Source organism: Phyllobates terribilis, unplaced genomic scaffold (assembly GCF_046119375.1).
Source record: "Phyllobates terribilis strain yellow unplaced genomic scaffold, ASM4611937v1 Scaffold_11__3_contigs__length_659146591, whole genome shotgun sequence".
Classification (NCBI taxonomy): domain Eukaryota; kingdom Metazoa; phylum Chordata; class Amphibia; order Anura; family Dendrobatidae; genus Phyllobates; species Phyllobates terribilis.
Genome location: NW_027362771.1, coordinates 307,620,264 through 307,646,169, shown reverse-complemented (window position 1 = coordinate 307,646,169; position 25,906 = coordinate 307,620,264). Strand labels below are relative to the sequence as shown.

Sequence of the window (25,906 nt, the reverse complement as noted above, 5' to 3'; positions counted from 1 at the left end):
TTCTCTGTGCCCAAACTTTGGAGCTCCCCCACAAGTGACCCCATTTTGGAAACTAGACCCCCCAAGGCACCTTTCTAGATGCATAGTGAGCACTTGGATCCCCCAGGTGCTTCACAAATTGATTCGTAATAATGAAAAAGTGAAAAAAAAAACACTTTTTCATTTTTACGAATCAATTTGTGAAGCACCTAGGGGTTCCAAGTGCTCACTATGCATCTAGATAGGTGCCTTGGGGGGTCTAGTTTCCAAAATGGGGTCACTTGTGGGGGAGCTCCAATGTTTGGGCACACAGGGACTCTCTAAATGCAACATGGTATCCGCTAACAAATTGAATGGAAAATCGGCTCAAATTGTTAGCGGACGCCACATTGCGTTTGGAGAGCCCCTCTGTGCCCAAACTTTGGAGCTCCCCCACAAGTGACCCCATTTTGGAAACTAGACCCCCCAAGGCACCTTTCTAGATGCATAGTGAGCACTTGGAACCCCCAGGTGCTTCACAAATTGATTCGTAATAATGAAAAAGTGAAAAAAAAAACACTTTTTCATTTTTACGAATTAATTTGTGAAGCACCTAGGGGTTCCAAGTGCTCACTATGCATCTAGATAGGTGCCTTGGGGGGTCTAGTTTCCAAAATGGGGTCACTTGTGGAGGAGCTCCAATGTTTGGGCACACAGGGACTCTCCAAATGCAACATGATATCCGCTAACAATTTGAGCCGACAATTTGTTAGCGGATATCATGTTGCATTTGGAGAGTCCCTGTGTGCCCAAACATTGGAGCTCCCCCACAAGTAACCCCATTTTGGAAACTAGACCCCCCAAGGCACCTATCTAGATTCATAGTGAGCACTTGGAACCCCAGGTGCTTCACAAATTGATTCATAAAAATGAAAAAGTGTTTTTTTTTTCACTTTTTCATTTTTACGAATCAATTTGTGAAGCACCTGGGGGTTCCAAGTGCTCACTATGCATCTAGAAAGGTGCCTTGGGGGGTCTAGTTTCCAAAATGGGGTCACTTGTGGGGGAGCTCCAAAGTTTGGGCACAGAGGGGCTCTCCAAACGCAATGTGGTGTCCGCTAACAATTTGAGCCGATTTTCCATTCAATTTGTTAGCGGATACCATGTTGCATTTAGAGAGTCCCTGTGTGCCCAAACATTGGAGCTCCCCCACAAGTGACCCCATTTTGGAAACTAGACCTCCCAAGGCACCTATCTAGATTCATAGTGAGCACTTGGAACCCCAGGTGCTTCACAAATTGATTCATAAAAATGAAAAAGTGTTTTTTTTTTCACTTTTTCATTTTTACGAATCAATTTGTGAAGCACCTGGGGGTTCCAAGTGCTCACTATGCATCTAGAAAGGTGCCTTGGGGGGTCTAGTTTCCAAAATGGGGTCACTTGTGGGGGAGCTCCAAAGTTTGGGCACAGAGGGGCTCTCCAAACGCAATGTGGTGTCCGCTAACAATTTGAGCCGATTTTCCATTCAATTTGTTAGCGGATACCATGTTGCATTTAGAGAGTCCCTGTGTGCCCAAACATTGGAGCTCCCCCACAAGTGACCCCATTTTGGAAACTAGACCTCCCAAGGCACCTATCTAGATTCATAGTGAGCACTTGGAACCCCAGGTGCTTCACAAATTGATTCATAAAAATGAAAAAGTGTTTTTTTTTTCACTTTTTCATTTTTACGAATCAATTTGTGAAGCACCTGGGGGTTCCAAGTGCTCACTATGCATCTAGAAAGGTGCCTTGGGGGGTCTAGTTTCCAAAATGGGGTCACTTGTGGGGGAGCTCCAAAGTTTGGGCACAGAGGGGCTCTCCAAACGCAATGTGGTGTCCGCTAACAATTTGAGCCGATTTTCCATTCAATTTGTTAGCGGATACCATGTTGCATTTAGAGAGTCCCTGTGTGCCCAAACATTGGAGCTCCCCCACAAGTGACCCCATTTTGGAAACTAGACCCCCCAAGGCACATATCTAGATTCATAGTGAGCACTTGGAACCCCAGGTGCTTCACAAATTGATTCATAAAAATGAAAAAGTGTTTTATTTTCACTTTTTCATTTTTACGAATCAATTTGTGAAGCACCTGGGGGTTCTAAGTGCTCACTATGCATCTAGATAGGTGCCTTGGGGGGTCTAGTTTCCAAAATGGGGTCACTTGTGGGGGAGCTCCAATGTTTGGACACACAGGGGCTCTCCAAACGCAACATGGCGTCCGCTAACAATTTGAGCCGATTTTCCATTCAATTTGTTAGCGGACACCATGTCGCGTTTGGAGAGCCCGTGATGTGCCTAAACAGTGGAGCTCCCCCACAAGTGTCCCCATTTTGGAAACTATACCCCTCAAAGATTTTATTAAGGTGTATAGTGAGCATTTTGAACCCAGAGGTACGGCACATTATTTGTTTACATTAGGTCATCATATTGAATAAGTTTTCATTATTCTTGAGCGCAAGTGCTCGCTACTTGAGTTTGCATCGGGAACTCAGGTATGCACCATGTACAGCGTGTGCTCGAGTGACATGCTCGAGTCCCTGCTCCGCATGTTTCACGGTTATTAGACACCCAAAAAAAAACATGCGGGGATCGCTCGTGCATGGCAGGCAATCCCCGTAAAGTTTTTTGGCCGCGAAGCATATGGGGCAGAGACTCGAGCATGTCACTCAAATACCCACGATACTAAATGCATACCAGAGCACCCGATGCAAACTCAAGTAGCGAGCACTTGCTCTCAACACTAGTCGCCATATCGTCATCTTTTTTTCTTACTTTTGAAAAAAATCCCAACCCCAGCCCTAACCCTAGCACAACCCTAGCCCCAGCACAACCCTAGCCCCAGCACAACCCTAGCCCCAGCACAACCCTAGCCCCAGCACAACCCTAGCCCCAAACCCAGCCCTAACCCTAGCCCAATCCTAACTCAAGAGTTTATTTTTGACGCCGTTCCTTGTGCGGTATAAGTGATTAGACGACTTTATTCTTCGGGTCGGTGTGATTACAGCAATGCCAGAATCATATGGGGTTTTTATGACTGACAGCTGTCACACACTAAAAGACGCATTTTTTGTAAAATCTAGTTTTTGCATCGCCATATTTTGAGAGCTATAATTTTTCCAGATTTTGGCAGACAGTCATGTGACGGCTCGTTTTTTGCGGGATGACTTGATGTTGTTATTGGTGCCATTTTCAGGCACGTGACATTTTTTGATCGCTTTCTATTCCGATTTTTGGGAGGCAGAATAAACAAAAACCAACAATTCAGGAATTGTTTTTTTTTTTTTTTTTTTATTCTGTTCCGCGTGTGGTAAAATTGATGAGGCAGCTTTACTCTTCGGGTCAGTACGTTTACAGCGGTACCACATTTGTATCATTTTTCTATGTTTTGGCGCTTATACACAATAAAAGCTATTTTATAGAAAAAAATATTTTTTAGTATCGCTTTATTCTGAGAGCTATAACTTTTTTATTTTTCAGCTGATGGAGCTATATGGCGGCTTGTTTTTTGCGGGACGAGATGACGTTTTCAGCGGTATCATTTTTATTTATATGCGTCTTTTTGATCGCGTGTTATTCCACTTTTTGTTTGGCGGTATGGTGATAAAGCATTGTTTTTTGCTTGTTTTTTTTTTTTTTTTTTTTACCGTGTTCACTGAAGGGGTTAACTAGTGGGACAGTTTTATAGGTCAGGTTGTTCCGGACGCGGCGATACCAAATATGTGTACTTTTATTGTTTTTTTTTTATTTTTTTTATAATAATATTTATTGATGGGTACATTATATTTTTATTTTTGGTGTATTATTTTTTTTATTTTTTTATAATATTTTTGCACATTTTTTTTTTTTTTTTTTTTTCCACTTTCACACAGTTTATACACTTTATTACTTTGTCCCACTCTGGGACTTTCACTTTTTTTTTTCTGATCGCCTGCATGGCACAGGAATGGAGCACCATCCCTATGCCATGAAGGCTGTCAGAAGTGCACAGTGTGAAGATTGCTTGGAGATGCACTGCGCATGTCCAAGCAATCTTCCTGCTCTCTGGTGACCCGGATGTTGTCATGACGACATCGGGTCGTCATGGCAACACCCGGGAAGCCTTTGCAGACTGCGCTGGAAGCCGGAAGAGGAGGTGAGTATCGCCGATCACCTCCCCTTGCCCCCGCAATGCCGCGATCGACTTCGATCGACTTCGATCGCAGCATCGCGGGGGTTAATGTGCTGGGAGCGGTGCGTGACCGCTCCCTGCACATAGTACCGGGTGTCAGCTGTGACAATCAGCTGACACCCGGCGGCGATCGCGCCCGCACAGCCTGTGTGCGGGCGCGATCGCGATGACGTACTAATACGGGTCTGGCTCTTAAGTCCCAGGGCACAGACGCGTATTAGTACATCAGATGTTATTAAGGGGTTAAGGAGAAAAGTATTAACAAAGTTTCCTTCGCCAAAGGTGTCCACTGTCATCCTATTGTTCGCTTTAGTTATGGAGCCGTTGGCATTACATATTTGACTAAATACAGTCCTACTCATTGTTATTTGCACCAATTACGTTTAAATACATAATGTGGAATATCTCCTGAAAAAAATGAATCAAGTGAAACAGTTTTTTTGCATAGAGCCCTCGTGTTAAATACAAAAGAGCAAATGATCAACAATTATTTTGAAACAAAAAACAATGGGAGGGAAAAATAGAAGAACCTAAAGCTTGCTGTGTCACTGGTATTGGCTCGTAGATGGCTATAAGAAATGTTTGGAGGCTGTCATCGATGCCAAAGGGTGTGCAACCAAGTATTAATTAGGGGTGCCTTTATTGCTGCACATGCTGTTTATTCTGTTTCCTCTTTGAAATTGCAACATGGAAGTTGAAAAACAATGTTTTATTGTTGTATTACTTTGATCCACTAATTAACAAATCCTGAGGATATAATTTTGGTACATTTCCCTTTATTTCTGAAGATATTTTACAATCTATGACAAAAATGACATTTAGTGTGGAAACACATTTTGACTTGCCTGTGGTAAATTACAAAAGATATTCACCTGTGATTGTAGGTGCCCATGTGACATAAATTAGCCAATGCATGATGACTTCAGTGTTTTAAAAAGCCCTATGATAGGCACTGTTCCTTTGTCACAATGGCAAATACAAAGGAGCTGTCTGAGGACATCAGACCTGCTATTATTAGCAAACACAAGACTTCCAAAGGGTATAAGGCCATCTCCAAAGAACTTGGTATCCCAGTTTCCACAGTGAGCAATGTTATTAAGAAGTTTGCCAAGCATGGAACCGTCAAGAACCTCCCTGGACGTAGGGGGAAGAGGAAAATTGACAAGAGATATCTTCGAAGATGGTGCAAATGGTGGAAAAAAAAACATGTCACACATTCAAAGACCTGAAGGCCAACCTGGAACAGTCTGGGGTCATCATTTCAACAAGTACCATACATCACACACTAAACCAAGCAGAGCTTTATGGGTGAAGGCCATGGAAGAAACCATTGCTGAAGAAAAGACATAAAAAAGAACAACTGATATTTGCCAAAAAGAACCTTGAAAAACCACAATCCTTCTGAGAAAATGTTCTGTGGACAGATGAAACAAAAATAGAGCTTTTGGGTAAAGCAAAGCAACAGTTTATTTACAGATGGCGCAATGAAGCTTATAAGGAAAAGAACATCTTACCAACAGTTAAGCATGGTGGAGGATCAATAATGCTGTTTGGTTGCTTTGCTGCATCTGATACTGGAGGCTTTGACCGTATCTCAGGAATCATGAAATCAGACAATTATCAAGAAATTTTAGAGTGAAATGTCCTACCCAGTGTAAGAAAACTAAAGCCCCTGTCTCACATAACGAGATCGCTGCTGTGTCACGGTTTTGGTGAAGCAACAGCGACCTCACCAGCGATGTCGCTATGTGTGACACTTTGCAGCGATCAGGCCCCTGCTGTGAGGTCGCTGATCGCTGCAGAATGTCCTGGACCTTTTTTTGGTCTTTGCCCTCCCGCTGGTCAGCACACATCACTGTGTGTGACCAGCAGGACCAGCGATCAGGCTGGTAACCATGATAAACAGCGGGTTACTAGGGGCACACACGCACTTAGTAACCCGCTGTTTATCATGGTTACCACTCTGCTACGGTGAGCGGTAACCTCCCGCTCACCATAGCAGAGTGGTAACCATGATAAACAGCGGGTTACTAGGTGCGCGTGTGCCCCTAGTAACCCACTGTTTATCATGGTTACCAGCCTGCTCCTGCTTCAGCAGGCTGGTAACCAGGAGCATCTTTCCACGATGTCGCTGCTCCCCTGATCGCTGGTGAGCCTGCCTGTTTGACAGCTCACCAGTGACCACATAGCGACGCAGCAACGATCCCTGACAGGTCGTATCGTTGTCGGGATCGTCGCTAAGTGAGACGGGGCCTTTAGTTTGAGTCGAAGATCATGGGTCCTCCAGCAAGACAATGACCCAAAGTAAACATCCAAAAGTACACAGGAATGGTTGAAAAAGAAAAAATGGACTGTTTTAAAATGGCTAGCAATGAGTTCTGACCTCAATCCCATTGAAAATCTTTGGAGAAACTGCAAAGGAAGAGTGGGAGAAAATTCCAGCCGAGAAGTGCAAGAGGCTTATACGAGATGGCTCGTAGATGGCTATAAGAAATGTTTAGAGGCTGTCATCAATGCCAAAGGGTGTGCAACCAAGTATTAATTAGGGGTGCCTTTATTGCTGCACATGCTGTTTATTCTGTTTCCTCTTTGAAATTGCAACATGGAAGTTGAAAAAAAAATGTTTTATTGTTGTATTACTTTGAACCACTAATTAAAAAATCCTGAGGATATAATTTTGGTACATTTCCATTTATTTCTGAAGATATTTTACAATCTATGACAAAAAATGAAGGGGTGCCAATGATTAAATTAATTAAACGTATTCAAGCTAACTCTCAACAATAAAAGATTTATTTGTTCGCAGAATATATTATTTTATCATTGTTGGAACCACTGATTCCATTAGAGAGGTAAACACCATACTATAAAAGTTTGTAAAAGTGTCCTACTAAATGCAGAAAAAATCAAACATTTTACATTATTACATAGATAACTAACTTCAGATGATTATAAAAAATGAAAGCAAATATAAATGGCAAAATGAGGATATTACATTATCTAAGTATTTCTCTTGTGAAACCCATTAATAATATTATAGATGTAAACCTAGGGAAATTGTATAAAACCGTTCAAGAGGATATTACTCACTATAATAAAATAGACTTAACCGGGTTAGTAAAAATAATAACTTTTAAAATGGTAACTTTACCTAAGATTCTTTATTTATTTAGAACTATCACCATAAGAGTCCATCAGAAATGATTGAAGATAATTCAGTCATTAATAAATATTTTTGTGTGGAGTAATAAAAAACGAAATTTTCTAAAACCATTTAAATTAAAAACAAAAATCAAGGTGGTTTTGAACTGCCTAACATATTTACCTGGCTCTGCATTTGGGCCAGCTGTCATTCGGGGCCTGGGGCGCGGTTACAGCAGCTGCCCTGTATATTTAGAGGGGTGACTGAACCAGCACCAGCACCGCCCCCTTGACTGAAACTGGATGCTCTCAAGAGCCTCGGCTGAATGGAGCGGAGGTCGATCATGTGCGCCACCACTCCATTCATACTTAATGACAGTGCCGGAGATTGCGGAGCATAATGCTCGGCTGATCTCCTATTAGAATGAATGGAGTGCTAGTATGCATGATCAACCTCCATTCCATTCAGCTGGGGCTCCTTAGTGTCCTGATTCTTGGAATCGGTGGGGGCCACAGTGGACAGACCCCCACTGATGAGACCAAAGTAGAACTTTTTGGGCTAAATACAAAACTCTATGTTTGCCGCAAACTAACAATGCTCGTCACCCTGAAAACACCATCCCCACCGTAACACATGGTAGAGGCAGCATCATGCTGTGGGGATGATTTATTTTATTGCATGATAGCATTGTGCACATGTAGGGGGTCAGCCCCTGCTAACAACTGAATTACACTGTGACTTTAAGAGACAATTGGACTAGTACTTTCTCCTGTGCAGCTTGCAGTGTGTTGGTTTGAACAAGAAGCAGGAAGTGTCGGTTCAGGAAGTGAAGTGAGAGACTGGTGCCTGTGAGAGACTTGTCCTGCCCTGTGAGAGACTGGTGCCTGTAAGAGACAGGAAGGACAATAAGTGTGTCCTAACAAGGGAGAAGATAGTGCCCAGTTATCACAGGATCGATCAGCAGGACCGTGTCAGAAGGAAAGAGGCGTATTGCAAAGACAGGGTAGTTATCCCCGAGCACTTGTAACCTGAGGGAGGAAACAACGCCGTGGTACCAGTAATCTCTCAACATTGAAAGTGAGAACGAGACTTGCCCAGATCCGGAAGAGCAAGGATCCGTTAACCTGAAGGAAGAGCTCAACATCACAAACTCGGCCATACTACATCAGGACCAAGCAGTAGCTACCAGACTTTCTTCTAAGTGCTATAGAGCTGTGAGTGTGACACTGGTGTTCAACATAATTATGGTGCTCATGGTCAAATGTGACCACCTCGGAGGATAACGACTGGATGGTCAGTTATGCTGGAGCATTCCCAGTCATGAAAGTCTCCCCTGATGAATCTGGATGAGAGGAAACACGTAGGGAGCACCGCACCTCTATCTCTCTTCTATGTGACCAGTTAGTGGGACTTATGAGAGTGATGCCACACTGGCACTGAGTGAGCCATACTGATTTGCAGGACTTGGTAAGACTGTTTCAGTTTTTTCTACAGTAGGAGTCCTTTGCACTCTTTGAGAGGATTGTTCTGACTTATGACAGACAGAGTTTGTCTTAGGCTGTGTGCCCACGGTGCGTTTTTTAAGCGTTTCCGCAGCGGCAAAAACGCTGCAGAAACGCTTAAAAAAGCATGGTAGAAGGCCTGCCATGTTCCCCAATGATAATCCGCATGTGCTTTGCACATGCTGCGGAAATTTCCGCTGCGGATTATCATTGCGGAAAAAAACACAGCACTACCAATTATTTTGCGGAAGCGCTGCATTTTCGCCGCCATTGACTTTCATTGGAATGCATGTAATCCGCATCACTGGATCTGCACATGCGGAATCCAAGCGTTTCAATGTGCGGATGGTACCCGGCTGTTGAGAAGAGGAGACTCTCCTCCGGACCCGAGTACCATAGAACCTGTAAAAAAAAAAATAAAATAAAAAAAATATATTATATTTACCTTCTGATGGCCCCTGGTCTCCTTGTCTTCGCTTGCCGCGAAGTGTAGTGTACCGCGAGCGGGCGGCAAGCCAGGACGGAGCGAAGCAAGACTCCGGGGGCCATCGGAAGGTAAGTATAGATTTATTTTTTCTTTTTTGCCATTCTTTAAGGTCACACTATATAAATCCATGTCGTTTGCATGGATTTATATAGTGTGACCAAGTTGACAAGCACTTTCCAAGTGATGCTAAAATCGCTTGGAAAGCGCTTGTCAACCCGCATGTGGAAATGCATGTGAAGAACACTTCACATCCGCTTGTCCCTGGCAGGAAAAACGCATGTACAATCCGCATGTACAATCCGCATGTACAATCCGCATGGGTTTTTTCTGCCAGGGAGATGCAGAAACACTCAGGAAAAAATCCGGAGCATTTCTGCATCGTGGGCACATAGCCTTATTGCACTATGTGTTTTCTGTGGTGATTTGTGTATTTAGAGGTTTGTCCTGTATGTTTGATATCTAAAGGATAGGTGTGCAGCACAGTAGCACCTTTTATTATACTTAATGTCGGACTCTAAATCATCAGTGTTCTTAAGTGCAATTTGCGTACACCTGGTCACCATTTGCCTAGTTTCTTAGGTAGGTGTATAACTCTATTATCTTTAACCTACCGTACTGCAATATCTTCTAGGTATGCATTGAATCTGTATGGGTATAGACTTGGTTAAACTTATAATCATTTTAGTGTTTGATATATATACTTAGTAAAATTTTATATCAGTACATGCACTTGTCTCTGGATTTGGGGTCATGAGGACCTTGTGTGTTTAATTTGTGATTTGAGTAGATACTCACTTTGATCTGTTTTATTGCATATCAAATAAAAGTTGCTTTTACATACATTAGGACCAAGCAGTAGCTACCAGACTTTCTTCTAAGTGCTATAGAGCTGTGAGTGTGACACTGGTGTTCAACTATGTGAGGCTGTAGAGCAGGTTTCTTTAGATACGACGCTGTAGCAGCGCGGCCCGATTATCGGAAGCAAGGTAGGAATTTAGCAGAGAGTAGTTTTGTAGAAATTGTTTATACTGTTTTGTGCATTGTCATAGCTGGAGCACAGCTTGTGTGATACGCTCCAGCTATTTCTTTTTGTATCTTTTATTGCTATTATCATTACAATAACTGTTAGTCTTATTTTCTGGCATATAATCCTGTCTTTCAATAAAGCCAGTGTTTTGTTTCTGCCTCATCGTCTTCTGTACCGTTTTTGAGTCCTGCCCAGCGGTGTCGGTCAGGCACTTCTACACGTACATGAGAAATTAACCTTGAATGCAAAATTGAACATTTTTAATAATATTGTTTGATTTACATATTTTCCACATATTATTTGTTTTATGTACTGATTTAAAATATATTGCATATTACATATTCTTTGTAGCCTACAACTAGAGTGAGGATACCTGAGGAACTGTGTTTTTAGTGACTTAACTAGTTGTAACCAACAAAGAACACAACCTTGTGATATGTTTTACTCCTTGGACAGTAATTTTGTTTTTTTTTCTGCTTTGAATGGCTTCTTGGTGCTTACTAGCTCAAAACTCACTTCCATGCACCAAATTAACTGTAATGCTGTTATTAGTGCAGTATTTCAGAATCTGGGGCCCCACTTTGAATTTTTCCCAGGGCCACAATTTGTCTAAAACTTACCCTAGCTGGAGTGTGCCTGCCCACTGTCCGAAATTTGCTGGGACTTTCCTGAATTCTCAGACAATCCAGGCAAATATGGGGCATACTGGACCAAAAAAATGTGGGCTTTATGTAAGCACCACCCATTCTATGCCTGGGTTAGTAGCCAGAACTTAAATGAATATATTATCTCCTTTATATGCAGTAAGACACAGAAGATAAATGAAAAATTTCAAGCTGAGACAAAAAAGCCCGTTTACTGTGCGGAAAGCATTGCATGAATTGTTAATAATCTTGTTCTTTAAAGTTTTACTGAGAACTCCAATGATTTCTTGGTGCCTTTCATATTAATGATTCTCCACGGTTGATGAGGAAATTACATACACATATGTTTTAGCACAGGGGTGGGCAATTAATTTTCCAAAGCGGCCACAAGAGAGACCGTAACTATTGCGAAGGGCCGAACCAATACTTTGAAATTCTGTTCAATGTTGTCATTAACATATTAATATTTATTAATATTAATTGTATTTCTTATTATTTAGCAGTTCAAAACCACAATGTACTGATTGTTATAAAGTTTAAAAAAAGCAGTGAATCATACTTCTCCTGTTATTCGGCCCTTGTACTATGACCAACATTTTACCCCAAAATAGTATGATGTCCTTATAGCCCCCATACAATGTATGATGCCCCCATAGTACGCAACATAGCACAATGTTCCCACAGTCTTCACACAGTATGATGGTCCCACAGATCCCCACATAGTTACTGGACACCTCAGCAACCATATGCGGTATGATAGCCCCCACAGCCCCTCAAAAAGCATTATACTAGACACACGATGATGGCCCTTACCAAGTATGAATGCTCACACAGCCCCCCCACACAGTTTGATCCTTAAAAGCCCCCCCCACACACACACACACAATATGATGACTCCCACAGCTCCCTACACAATATGGCTCCCACAGTCCCCCAAACAGTATGATGGTCCCCACAGCCACTATAGCCCCCCATACAGTATGATTTCCTACAGCCCTCAAAGACAGAATGATGACTCCCACAATATGAACACCCACAACCCCTCAACAAAATTATGGCTCCCACAGCACTCTCAATACAGCATGATCACCACAGCCAGGCAACACAAAATGAGTACCCCCACAATATGATTCCTAACTGCTTCCAACACAGAATGATACCCCCAAGGTATGATCCCCATAACCACCAACACAGAATGAGAACTCCCACAGGATGATCCCCCACAGCCCCTAGAACAGAATGAAGACCCCCACACTGTATGATCCCCCACAGCCTCCAACACAGAATGAGAACCTTCACAGTCTGATCCCTCACAGCCTCCAACACAGAATGAAAACCCCCATAACTCTCCAACACAGAATGAGGGCCCCCACAGTATGATCCCCTTAAACCCAACATAGAATGAGGACCCGGACAGAATTATCCCCCCTCAGCCTCCAACACAGAATAAAGACCCCCACAACCCTCCAACACAGAATGAGGAGCCCCTCAGTATTATCCCTCACAGAATCCGACATAGAATGAGAACCCCCACAGTATGGTCCCCCACAATCCCACAAAACATTATGATGTCCCCCACAGTCCCAAATACATAATAGTGGCTGCACGTATTCCCCCTCACTCAGTCACACAGGCAGAATGGTGGAAGACAGTCCCGATGGCTCCTTCCTCCACCATTACATTCACCGGTATCTGCATCCCAAGGATGCATATAGCTGTGAAATTAAGACGTCGGCCTGAGGTGGGAGGGTGGCTGCGGCATGCAATTTGTGAGCCACTGCTTCCAGCTCTTTTCCTGTCCCTTGCTGCAGGCCGGATGGGAACAGCCAAAGGGCCAGATGTGGCTCCCGGGCTGTAATTTTCTCAGGTCTGCTTTAGCAGATAAAGGCTACTGCAGTCATAAATTTTCGTGGCGAACAGAGCGGCCACGATCTATTACACAATGGCTGTCCCTAGATTGCTGTTTTACTCCTCATTGTACAAACCAGCAGGTTATACACTCTTGTAAGCTGTACTATATTGTACTATGTTTCTATTCAACATACAATCTATGTCATGATTTGCTTGCCGATATGTAACATACTATTCAAAATATTTTTGTTTTCTGGCAATATAGAGATCAGGTTCTACGCGCTTATGCCAAAGATGAAACACAATTGGATATATTAAGAGAATTGGAAGCCATGAAGCATTTACAGGTATCCACTACTATGACCTTTAGTTCAAACTATATAGAAATAATTTTGCAGAACTGGAGCAAAAACAGGTATGACCAGCAGATGTCAGTTCAACATTTCCTCCTTTTTCTAAATCCTTTTCTGTGTTGATAGGCATATAGAATGTGTAATGTTTGACATGTACATGCATATATTACAGTGAAGGAAATAATTATTTGATCCCTTGCTGTTTTTGTAAGTTTGCCCACTGACAAAGACATGAACAGACTATAATTTTAAGGGTAGGTTAATTTTAACATTGAGAGATAGAATATCCCCCCCCAAAAAATCAAGAAAATCACATTGTATAAATTAGATACATTTATTTGCATTTTGTGAGAAATAAGTATTTGATCCCCTACAAACCATTATGAGTTCTGGCTCCTACAGACCAGTTAGATGCTCCTAATCAACTCGTTACCTGCATTAAAGACAGCTGTCTTACATAGTCACCTGTATAAAAGACTCCTGTCCACAGACTCAATTAATCAGTCAGACTCTAATCTCTACAACATGGGCAAGACCAAAGAGCTTTCTAAGGATGTCAGGGACAAGATCATAGACCTGCACAAAGCTGGAATGGGCTACAAAACCATAAGTAAGATGCTGGGTGAGAAGGAGACAACTGTTGGTGCAATAGTAAGAAAATGGAAGAAAAACAAAATGATTGTCAATCAACATTGATCTGGGGCACCATGCAAAATCTCACCTCATGCGGTATCCTTGATCATGAGGAAGGTAAGAGATCAGCCTAAAACTACAGAGGGGAACTTGTTAAGGTCCCCCTGCTCAAGAAGGCACATCATGTGCAGGCGTTATCTGCGTGACAGCGTGGCAAATCAGGGATGTTCATGGGCGGAGCCAATTTTTTAGCGCAAACAAGCCGGAACCCCGAACACGAACCCAAATTTGAAATGCCGAACAAATTCGCTCAACACTAATTGTGATAACCTTATTTATGCAAAAGATGATTATGTATTTAAAGTACTATTAGTATTTGCCTCCTAGAAAACAGAAGCATAATTTATTTATTTTCTTATCAATTTACAGTCTTGAGAAAAAGTAATTTTATGGTTTTATGCATGAGGACATAATAAAATAACATCCGGTCCTTTAAAGGTCTTAAAATTAAATAAATACAAGAGATGAACAACAACTCTTGACAAACTGCGCTGTCATTTATTTAACATAAACGAGGCCAAAATGCAGAAGCGGTTTGTGAAAAATTAAGTACATCCCATGAATCAATAACTTGTAGGACCACGACTGACTGTCCATTATTATACTGTAAAGCAGGAGTCGTTTCTATTGGACATCGGCAGTATAAGACTGGCCTTCCGCAGGCATGATGCCACCCCCAGATGAAGGCTGATTGCCGAAAGGCATGTCAGGGCTGGCTCCATTCCAGCGAGATAGGACAGCAATTGGGATCCAGTCTTTCATTTTTATACTGTGTATTCTTGGTTAATCAATATTATTTACTATTGCACTAAATAAAATACCTTGTAATTTAGGCATGCTATGAGACAGCAAGCATATTTATAATACCAAGAACTTTTTTCTCACCTATATACACTTAGGTTATGTGCACACGATGCTGTGCACATCATGCGGAAATTTCGCCGCCATTGACTTGCATTGGACCACATAAGATCCGCATGACTACATGTAGTCATGCGGATCTTATGCGATTTAATGTGCTGATGGTACCCGGGTCTGGAGAAGAGTTAAAAAAGAATTATAAAGCTAAAAATAAAAAAAAATAATCATACTCACCTCTCCGTCGCCCCCGGTGTCCTCCCAGTCTCCTCCCGAGGACGATGCGCTCTCCTCGGCTCCCAGCGGTGATCTGCAAGGACCTTCGGTGACGTCATTTAGTCAGCTGATGGTCACGAGACCGCTGACGTCAGCGGTCACGTGATGGTCGCAGGACCATAAGCTGACTAAATGACGTCACCGAAGGTCCTTGCAGATCACTGCTGGGAGCCGAGGAGAGCGCATCGTCACCGGGAGGACACCGGGGGGTTCGCAGAAGGTGATTATGAATATTTTTTACTTTGTAATTCCTTTTTTTTAAATATTTTATGGTCACACAATATAAATCCATGCCAGTTGCATGGATTTATATTGTGTGACCAACTTGTCAAGCCCTTTTCCAAGTGATCCTCAAAATCGCTTGGAAAAGTGCTTGAAAATACGCATGCTTAAAACGCATGTAAAAAAGCTAAAACGCTTCTCCCTGGCAGAAAAGACAACACTTTAAGATTCATGCTATTTAACCTTGTTAATTATATTTAAAAAATAATATATTGTGTATATCTTTTCATATCTTGTTCTATTTTTTGATCCAAATTAATATTGGGAGGATCTGCGTTTTTTGATGCTCTATTCTTAGGATAGGCCATCAATATCTGATCTGATCAGTGGGTGTGCAGCACCTAGCACCCTCGCTGATAAGCTGTTACCAGTGATACTGCCAGCTTTAAATTCTCAGATGCTGACAGAACACAGCAGCTCTGGCCATGGGCGTACCCACCGTGGGGCAGGGGGGGGGCAGCTGCCCCCCCCAGAAGCAGGCACGCAAGCCGCACACCAGGGCCGGCGTCAGCACCCGGCGCACCCGGGCAAATGCCGGAGCCCTGAGCAGGCGGGGGGGGGGGGCCCTCACCGTCAGCACCCGCTCCCCCCTCTTGCTCAGGGCCCCGGCACAATACTTACCCCTCCCCGTGCCTCCGCAGCAGCTCCTGCATCCTCCGCGGCTGCTGCACTGTGACGTCTCAGGTCAGAGGGCGCGGTGACGTCTTTACACCGCGCTCTCTCCTGAGCAGTTACAGTGCAGAGCAGGATGAGGTCGGCGACGCTGGTGTCCGGAGCAGCGGCAGCAGGTGAGATGTGAGGTGAGTATTTGATTTTTTTTTTTTTATTATATGGAGGCCTGTGGCAATATAAGGGAGGGGGGTGAGGTGGGGGTGTGTGACATCCTGCATGGGGCATTATAAGGGGTGTTTGTGACATCCTGCATGGGGCATTATAAGAGGGGGTGACATCCTGCATGGGGCATTATAAGGGGGGGGTGACATCCTGCATGGGGCATTATAAGGGAGGGGGTGTGTGACATCCTGCATGGGGCATTATAAGGGAGGGGGGGTGACATCCTGCATGGGGCATTATAAGGGAGGGTGTGTGTGTGACAACCTGCATGGGGTATTATAAGGGAGGGGGGGCTGACATCCTGCATGGGGCATTATAAGGAAGGGGGGGGTCATCCTGCATGGGGCATTATAAGGTGGGGTGACATCCTACATGGGGCATTATATGGGGGGGAACAGCCTGCATGGGGCATTATGTGGGGGGAACAGCCTGCATGGGGGGAACAGCCTGCGTGGGGCATTATGTGGGGGGGAACAGCCTGCATGAGGCATTATGTGTGGGGAACAGCCTGCATGGAACGTTATATGGGGGCCAGTATTCCGTATGGAGCGTTATATGGGGGCCAGTATTCTGTATGGAGCGTTATATGGGGGCCAGTATTCTGTATGGAGCGTTATATGGGGGCCAGTATCCTGCATGGAGCATTATTTGGGGGCCAGTATCCTGCCTGGAGCGTTATATGGGGGCCAGTATTCTGTATGGAGCATTATATGGGGGCCAGTATCCTGTATGGAGCATTATATGGGAGCCAGTATTCTGTATGAAGCGTTATATGGGGGCCAGTATTCTGTATGGAGCGTTATATGGGGGCCAGTATCCTGTATGGAGCGTTATATGGGGACCAGTATCTTGTATGGGGCAATTTATGGCGGCCAGTATACTATGTGGAGCGATTCGCCGGTTTCTGAGCTATTGTGGAATTTACAATAGATATCACTCATGTAATGTAAGAAGTGAAATCTTTGCATTGTACTATATATATATTTCTCTTCGGTATCTGTGACCATGGCTTGCCCCCCCCCCCCTAGTTTTGATCCTGGGTACGCCCATGGCTCTGGCAAAACTATAATGTCCATGCCTGGGTACTAAAGATCTGCCGTACCCGGCAGCGTCCACTATAGAAAAGATGGAGCTGCTCTGTTTCGGCAGCTGCCAGCAATAGCTGATTGGTGAGGGTGGCGGATGTTGCACCCCCACGATCAGATATTGATGGCCTATCGTTAAGATAGGCCATCAATACAAAAAGAAGTGGCCAAATGCTTTAAGTTCATTGAAGTTTATGGTCACTCATTTATGTACAGCTCTCTTATGGCATGTGCACACTCTTTTTTTCAGACTGATTCCGCCTGAAAGCCCCCTGAAAAAGCGCTAGAAAAACTTAAAAAATAATGAACATATGCAGTGCAATGTCAAAACATCTTGCTTGCATATGTTGAGTCTTTTGTAACTTCTTTTAACCGCTTTAAGCTTCCAAAGTCATAAAGCGGACAGAAAAGTGACCAGTCCATTCTTAAGTCGTCTTCTGCCAGTATTTTATATGTGAAACAAAGAAAAAAGACGGAGGCGGCAGTTACGTAGCAAAAACAACTAAATGAAGACAAAGAAGATGCTTCAAGTAACACACTGCTTTCCTGAAGCGTCTTCTGCTTCAAAAACTCAGCAGGCACACTGGCATCTTAAAGACATTGTGTGCTCATACCCTTAAGGTATCACCACAGCATTTCAATTTGGTTGAGGTCTGGACTTTGACTGAGTCATTGCAACACCTCGTAGATATGCTGGTGTACTTGGGATCATTGTCCTGCTGCATGACCCAGTTTTGGCAAACTTTAGCCTTTGGATAGATGGCCTCACATTTGACTATAGAACTCTTTGTACATAGAATAGTTCATGGCCAATCAATTACTGCAAGGTGCCCACATTAGGTGGCTGTAAAATAAGAGCAAATCATCCCCATCCACCACCATGCTTTATAGTTGGTATGAGGTATTTGTGCTGATATGCTGTTTTCAGTTTTCCACAAATGTAGCACAGAATATTATAGGCAAACATCTGCAGTTTGGTCTCGTCTGTCCACAGGACATTGTTCTATAAGTATTGTGATTTGTTCCTGTGCAACTTGGCAAACTTTAGCTATGCTGCTATTTATTTTTTAAATAAGAAGCTTTCTTCTGGCAACCCTTCTAAACAAGCCATAATTTTTCAGCATTTTCTTTTCATTTTCCTGTTATAAACTTGAACATTTAACTGGCTGAAGCCTTTGTAGTCTGAGCTGTAGCTCTTTTTTTTTCTTAGCATTGCAGGGACTGACCTTTTTGTGAATTTGTTGCGCTGTCCACTCTTGGGAAGATTGTCAACTTCCTTCAATATTGTCAACTTGTAAATAATCTTTCTCACTGTATAATGATAGACTACACATTGTTTGGAAATGGCTTTATAACCCTTGCCAAATTTATGAGCTTCAACAATTGCTTCTCTAGGATCATTGCTGATATCGTCCCTTCTTGATATTGTGTTAGCACACGCCTGAATGCTTCAGACCAGCAAACTGCCAAAACTTTCGCTTTTGGTCACACTTGCTGATAATTCAAATGCCCTTGTTTAATTGTTTATCAACAATTTACTTCTACTTACCCTCTGAATTCATAGGAAAAACGCAAGTGTGAACTTAATTTTTTACACACAGTCCTTCTGCATTTCTGCCTGGCTTTTTTTGCTTCTGATACAGTGTAATTTGTCATGCATTGTTGAGAACCAGTTTTCTCTTCCCTTACATGCCATTAAATAATATAGAGGACCTATAGTTATAATTGTATTCATGTGGGGAGCGATCCCTGTACCTATCTCAGAGGAAATTGACATACTGCTCTGAATTAATGTATACACCAAAATGATTGTGCATTTTAGGCTAGTAGAAAAGAGGTCCTATCCTTGTAATACACTTTTCTTACAAAGGACAACACATTCACATGACAGATCCACTTTACCTAATATTACTATTACCAGTGAATATCCAATTTATCATCATATATAATAGTTCAGACTGTTCACCAAATAAAGCTACCGTATTTAATTTTGGAACTAAACTCTACAAACTATACTACCCATTATGAAAGAATATCTTAAAAAGGTTGTCTGGTGAAAAATACCTTATCATCTAGCCAAAGGATAATGATGGGTTAAAGAGCATCGGGGTCCGGCGACTAAGACCTCCTAATGGAATTTATGGATTGTGGGAACCGACTTCAGGGGTCCCCTAATAAAAAAAAATCACTGATCGAGGACCTAAAGAACTCAAGGAGCCCACTGACTCTAAAATTCACTGACTTAGGTGGACTTTAAGGATAAAATCTAACATATTAAATTGGTTAAAATGTCAACCATTGCAATTCCACCGTGCTATATATAAGTCTATCTACAAATACTGAGACACCACAGGGGTACGATATTGAATGATGGATGTTAAGAATAAAGGCCATATAAATTGTATGAACTGGTAGGTATCATTTAGAATAGTTTATGTGATTATTTTTATTATTATATTATTAATAATTATTTTTATTATCTATTTTTATACACTACTAACACTCCAGACTGATTAATAAAATCTTCATAAAATCATATCACTGCAGATTTAAGAGATATATAACATTATCTCCCAAATGCAAAACTTCTCCTCCTATGTAAATACAGCCACAGTTATCACATAGATATAATGGCAATCTCGATGATTACCTACCAGTTCATAGAATTTATATAGCCTTTAATTTAATAAAAGTTAGATTGCCCCCCCTAGTAATCAGAATGGGGCACTTTTATCCTTCTTAGAATGGTGCACAGACCTGACTGCCACCCTATTAAAGAGGTTATCCACTTCTTTCACATTGATGCCCAGGTAAGGACTTCCGGCCGGCACCTATAACAGCTAATCGGCGGGGGAGCCGGGTGTCAAACCCCAGCCGATCATACATTGATGCCCTATCCCGGGGAAAGTAGTGGACAACTTCTTTAATTCTCTGTGGGAATGCCAGAGAAAGCTGAGAACATTGCTTGGCTGCCCATAAAGGGTATGAACGGAGCATTGGTTGGCCATGCACACTTCCACTCCATTCTAATAGGGATAAAAGTACTCCATGAATATGGGGATAGGTGATAACTTCTTTTCATCGGACAACCCCTTTAACGTTTATTGGAAGATCAAGCTCCTTTCATATACCATGTTACTAGTTTACTTATCTGTTGCTTTAAAAAAAAATCACAACTGTAAAAATTCCTCCTGGTACCGAAAATCCAAGTTCATAATTCTGAATGTGATCTCTAAATTATAGATTTATTGATATTATCATTAGGTAACTTTTTTCCCTTTAGGTTGATTACTGGCGCAGTCCTTCAAGCCCTGATCTGCCTGTGGACATGATGGTTCCTGATGCCGCTTTACAGCTGGTGAAGGTGTTTCTGGAATCTAACAGCATTGATTACTCCATCATGATAGAGGATGTTCAGGTACCTAACAAGGCTAACATATGAAACTTCACATTATTATTATTGGTGTTCATCCAGTGAACATTTCAATGGAAAATAAGGCTATAACTAAGACTGACTCTTTGCTATTATTGTATATCGGGCATTATTCTATATACACAGCAATAAAAAAATAATCTGTACAAATGGCAGATCAAGAGAACAGCAACGGAAAGCAATAATAAATTGTAAACCTGAATACCGTACATTAAAAAAAAAACATTAATTTGAATATATGGTGTTTATACATCAAAATTGTATATTAAGTGCTAAATGCATATCACAGCACCCAAACTGCATTATATATATCATACTTACCTGCAGGTTTTGGTTGTCAGGACTTCTTTGCACTGCGTTATCACAACTAACCACGAAGCGTATTAAGATTGTAGTATAAGTAAATAGGGATTGTGAAAACCCTTTTTTTTACATTATACTGTACAATGCAGGTTACACAACTAAAATACATGATGTGGGAAAGGGAAACTGACCTAAATGTTCTACTCTTAGGCTGCGTGCCCACTATGCGTTTTTCAAGCGTTTTTTGCCGAGGAATTTCCGCAGCGAAAACGCTTAAAAAATGCTTGGTAATACACGCCCCATGGTCCCCAATGATAATCCGCATGTGCTGTGCAAATACTGCGGAAATTTCCGCTGCGGATTATCATTGCAGAAAAATACGCAGCATGTCCATTATTTTTGCGGACACGCGGCGTAATTGCCTTGAAACGCTTGATATCCGCATCACTACATGTGCACACGCGGATATGAAGCTATTCAATGTGCGGATGGTACCCGGGTTTGGAGAAGAGGAGACTCTCCTCCAGACCCGGGTACCATGGTACCTGTAAAAAAAAGAACTTAAAATAAAAAATAAAGATTATACTGACCTTCCGATGGCCCCCGGCCTCATCAGCGATTCGTCCGGTGTGTTGGGCGGCTCGCGGTGGTGTGAAAAGACCTTCCATGATGTCATTTAGTCATGTGACAGGTCATGCGACCACTGACGTCGGCAGTCGCGTGACCTGTCACATGACTAAATGACGTCATGGCAGGTCCTTTTACACTACCGCGAGACACCGGGGAGACCGGACGCATCGGAGAAGGAGACTGGGGGCCATCAGAAGGTAAGTATAATCTATATTTTTTATTTTTTACCATTCTTATTCTTTTTTTTTTAACTATTACTTGGTCACACTATATAAATCCATGCCGGTTGCATGGATTTATATAGTGTGACCAAGTTGTCAAGTACTTTTTCAAGTGATGCTAAAATCGCTTGGAAAAGCGCTTGTCAACCCGCATGCGGAAATGCATGTGAAGAACGCTTCACATCCGCATGTCCCTGGCAGGAAAAACGCATGTACAATTCGCATGCGTTCTTCCTGCCAGGAAAAAGCGGAAAAAATATGCAGCTTTTCTGCATCGTGGGCACTTAACCTTACACAAATTGGTTGTTTATGGAAATGCACAAATTACATAAATAGGAGCTATATCTGGCATTATTGCCATATGTGAAGGTTTATGGTAAAGTAAATTTTGGCCTGGTCTTTAGTCTCTTCTATACGTTCAGTCACTTTTATTTTCTATTTATTCCCAGGAAATACTGGACCAGGAGCAGCAGGAAATGCGATCTGCAAAGATCCGTGAGAGAAGCACTAATGGCTTTACTTATTCCACTTATCACACGATAGAAGAGGTTAATTCACTTTTCATTCTTAAAAAATATTACCTGTTCTCTAGTGGATCAGTGATAGAGATTAAGGCTAAGGTCACATTAGCGTGCATTCTCTCATCCGAGAGAATTGGGCCGATTATGCTAATCACACTCTGATCAGAGTTTGATTAGAGTGTCAGCATATTGTGCTCCTATTTTCTCGGATGAGGAGAAGATGGGAAAAAAAAAATTCTCCATCTTCTCCATTGTGTCTGTCCGTGAAAATCGGAGTGCAGTCCGATGTTTTCCCACGGACTTATTGACTTACATGGTCGATAATGGGATCTAACTTGGGCTTGCTGCGATTTTTTTCCTTGGATTGGCTCGGTCGGAGGAAAAAATCGGACAAGTGCTTGGCTCCATAGAATAGCATTGGTCCAAGTGCGATCAGATTTTTTGTCAGATTGCACTTAGACCGATAATATGGTGGTCTGTATGAGCCCTAAATGTGACATAGACGTTCATTAAAAATTCACAAGACTTTCTTCTCTTCCCTTATCATAGGACCAGACGTTCACTACTATGCTAGCTTCAGTTTAGAAATTTCCTTTCTGCTCTAGAATTTTTATGGAAAAGATGGTTAAAATAATTACAGTATACAGTAAATCCCCAGTAAATTTCAGGCATCTATGAGTTTAACCTTCTACACCAAACCAGGGTCTAAAAAACCCCAAACGACCAGAGTTTTTAGAAAATTTATAACATCTTTATTGAAAAACATATTTTTTTTTAAAAAAAAATTTCAGCAACATGGTGCTATAAAACGAGGACAACAACCTTGACAGTTGTAATATGAGCAGAGTATTAATTGAAAGCATATAATAATAGTTAATCAATCATTCATAAAGTGTCCAGTGCATCTTATCAATACATAACATTCCTAGTGGAAGTCTAATGTCGCAATTGCCATGTAATCAAAAGATAAGGATATGTACTTACTCCAGCTCAATGTTAGGTATGGGTCCTCACGCCCCTACGCGCATTTCACCCTCGCTTCTTCGGGAGGCGTGTACCATGAGTGGTTGGGTGTCATAATATAGTGTACCACCAGCAATCCGAGTGTTCGCTACCCACCTGTCGCTCGTAAAATCACAAATCTGCTTGCATCCATGACGGCGCATGCGCTGCCGCACGTCACATCCTATGGGACACTTCCGCTCTTCGGCGGTGGAACGCAAGCGTGTCTCCACTGCTAGGCAGCGGTATACACGCGAGCGCACACTGTGTCAGAGAGGGGAAGGTCAGACGGGACGGTGGCGTGCATGCGCTACAGATACCGCAGAGAGGTGAACACATTACTTGGATCGTTAAAATGTAAATGGAAGCAAAACATATATCTGTTGATATGGAGGGAAACCAATATTACTTGTGTGTGTATTTTAAGATGGGAATATCATAATTGAAACGGAGGGTATAGCGGGAAAACAAGCAGGAGAGAGGGGGAAAAAAAGAGTAAAATATAATTTTGTCAATCTCCACAATAATAATACAGGGGTGTGAATTCAACCCCAAACATTTTACAAAACCCAATATTATTGCACATATATCTGTATTCAGTCCCGCTTATTTACTCTTTTCCCCAAAATTCAACCATTACCATACATCATATTGATAAATTCAGAGGTTCACAATAGTCACATATTTCAGAGGGTCACAGTGGACACATATTTCTGTCCTTTCATTATAATAAATTAAGATAAGAGTTCCTCCAAGTGGAGTCACCACGTAACAAACGAGCCCCTCCCCATATCCCAAACAATGCATCAATCCAGCCATCCAGAATCCATCGGGTAGGGTTATTCGGATCATTGTCCATCAAATCTGTTGCGACTGTAAAGATCCACCAAAATCATCCATATGTGGTACATATATAAATCTAAAACTCAAACAAGACAAAAATTAAAATCACAGCTAGAAAAACATCATTAAAAACCACCCTACTTATGTTAAAAGAGAGTATGGAACAAGCACATAAATTACAGAAAAGAGCCAAACCCAAAATTTTCATTTAACCCCAGAGGACTTACGGTTTTAAGTCTATAGATCCAACGACTTTCAACCTATGATACGGTTCTAAATAGGTCTCCTCCTCTTAAACCCAACAGCACCTGATCAATCCCTCTGATTTTCAAATGTCGTGCATCACTGTCATGAAACCTCTTAAAGTGTCTAGGTAATGTTTTGAGATCACTTTCATTTTCTATTTCTTTTGATTTTTCAATGTCTCTGTGTTCCCGTACTCGCACCTTCAATTCTCTGGTGGTCATACCTACATACAATTTTGCACACTAAATATACTACCCCTTTAGAGGCACAAGTTAGGAAACTATTGATCATAAACTCTCTGGTTCCGTCCGAGTTAGTAAATTTCTTAGCTTTAACTAGATTTTGACAAGCTTTGCAATGTCCGCAAGGGATGAAGCCTTTAATGTGGTTCCTGAAGGAATCCACTTTCCTGTCATTATCCTGGGAGTAGTGACTCCTAACAAGTAAATCCTTCAAATTTTTTGACCTTTTAGCTGTAATTAATGTTTTTTCAGACATTATACGTCCTAGGATGGGATCTGCTTGTATAATACCCCAATGCTTTTGGATAATATTGATGAAGTTCTTCCAATGGCCATTGAAGGGGGTGATAAGACGTGCCTGACCAGCTGGTTCCCTATCATCTTTTGACATATTATCATATAAAAGTTTATTCCTAGGAATGCTCTTTGCCCTGTTATATCCTCGTCTAATTATTCTGTGACCATATCCTCTCTCTCGAAATCTCCTATATAGATCCTGTGCCTGATGTTCAAATTGTTCTTCCGTGGAACAAATTCTTTTAGCACGGAGGTATTGACTAATCGGTATACTTTGTATGGTAGATGCAGATGTGAGAAGCTGGCATGTAGAATGGAATTCGTTGCAGTGGGTTTATGGAAAATATCTGTGGTGATCAATCCATCCAAGGTTACCTGAAAATCAATATCAAGAAAATTTACACGCCGGCCACTGGAATAGGTCAATTTAATATTAACATCATTGGTGTTTAAATTTATCATAAACTGTGCCAGCGCCTCACTTGTGCCATCCCACACAAAAAGGACATCATCTATATATCTCATCCAGTTGTGGGCTTTATCAGAGCCCGCAACTGGAGCATATTGTAGTACCTCCCTCTCCCAAGCTCCCATAAAGAGATTTGCATATGAGGGGGCACAAGCCGCCCCCATTGCAGTCCCTTGCCTCTGAATAAAGATCTCATCATTGAATGTGAAGCAATTGTGTTTTAACACAAACTCGAGCAGCTCCATGATTAATCCAATGAGAGAAGTGTCCAAGTTACAATTGATTAAATACCATCTTACTGCACTCAATCCATCAGCATGTTTTATTGACGTGTAGAGTGCTTCCACGTCAATGAGTTTAAGTTACATTGAAAATAACAGAATTAGGCTACATTCACATGGCCGCTTTTTTGGTCTGAGTGCTGTCCAGGAAAAATCAGACAGCCCTCGGACCAATGTTATTCATTACGACTGTTCAGATGCCTTTTTTCTTCACAG

At 42.0% G+C, this 25,906-nt stretch overlaps 1 protein-coding gene across 1 annotated transcript in view; it reads left to right on the top strand.

Annotated features, from left to right (window-relative positions):
* LOC141166131 (carboxypeptidase A1-like) overlaps window positions 1-25,906 on the top strand; it is a 55,399-nt gene that overhangs the window by 17,413 nt on the left and 12,080 nt on the right. The window contains exons 2-4 of the mRNA XM_073652497.1: window positions 13,087-13,168; window positions 20,486-20,620; window positions 22,239-22,337. Of these exons, the coding sequence (XP_073508598.1) occupies window positions 13,087-13,168; window positions 20,486-20,620; window positions 22,239-22,337 (316 nt within the window). The remainder of the gene's footprint in view (window positions 1-13,086; window positions 13,169-20,485; window positions 20,621-22,238; window positions 22,338-25,906) is intronic.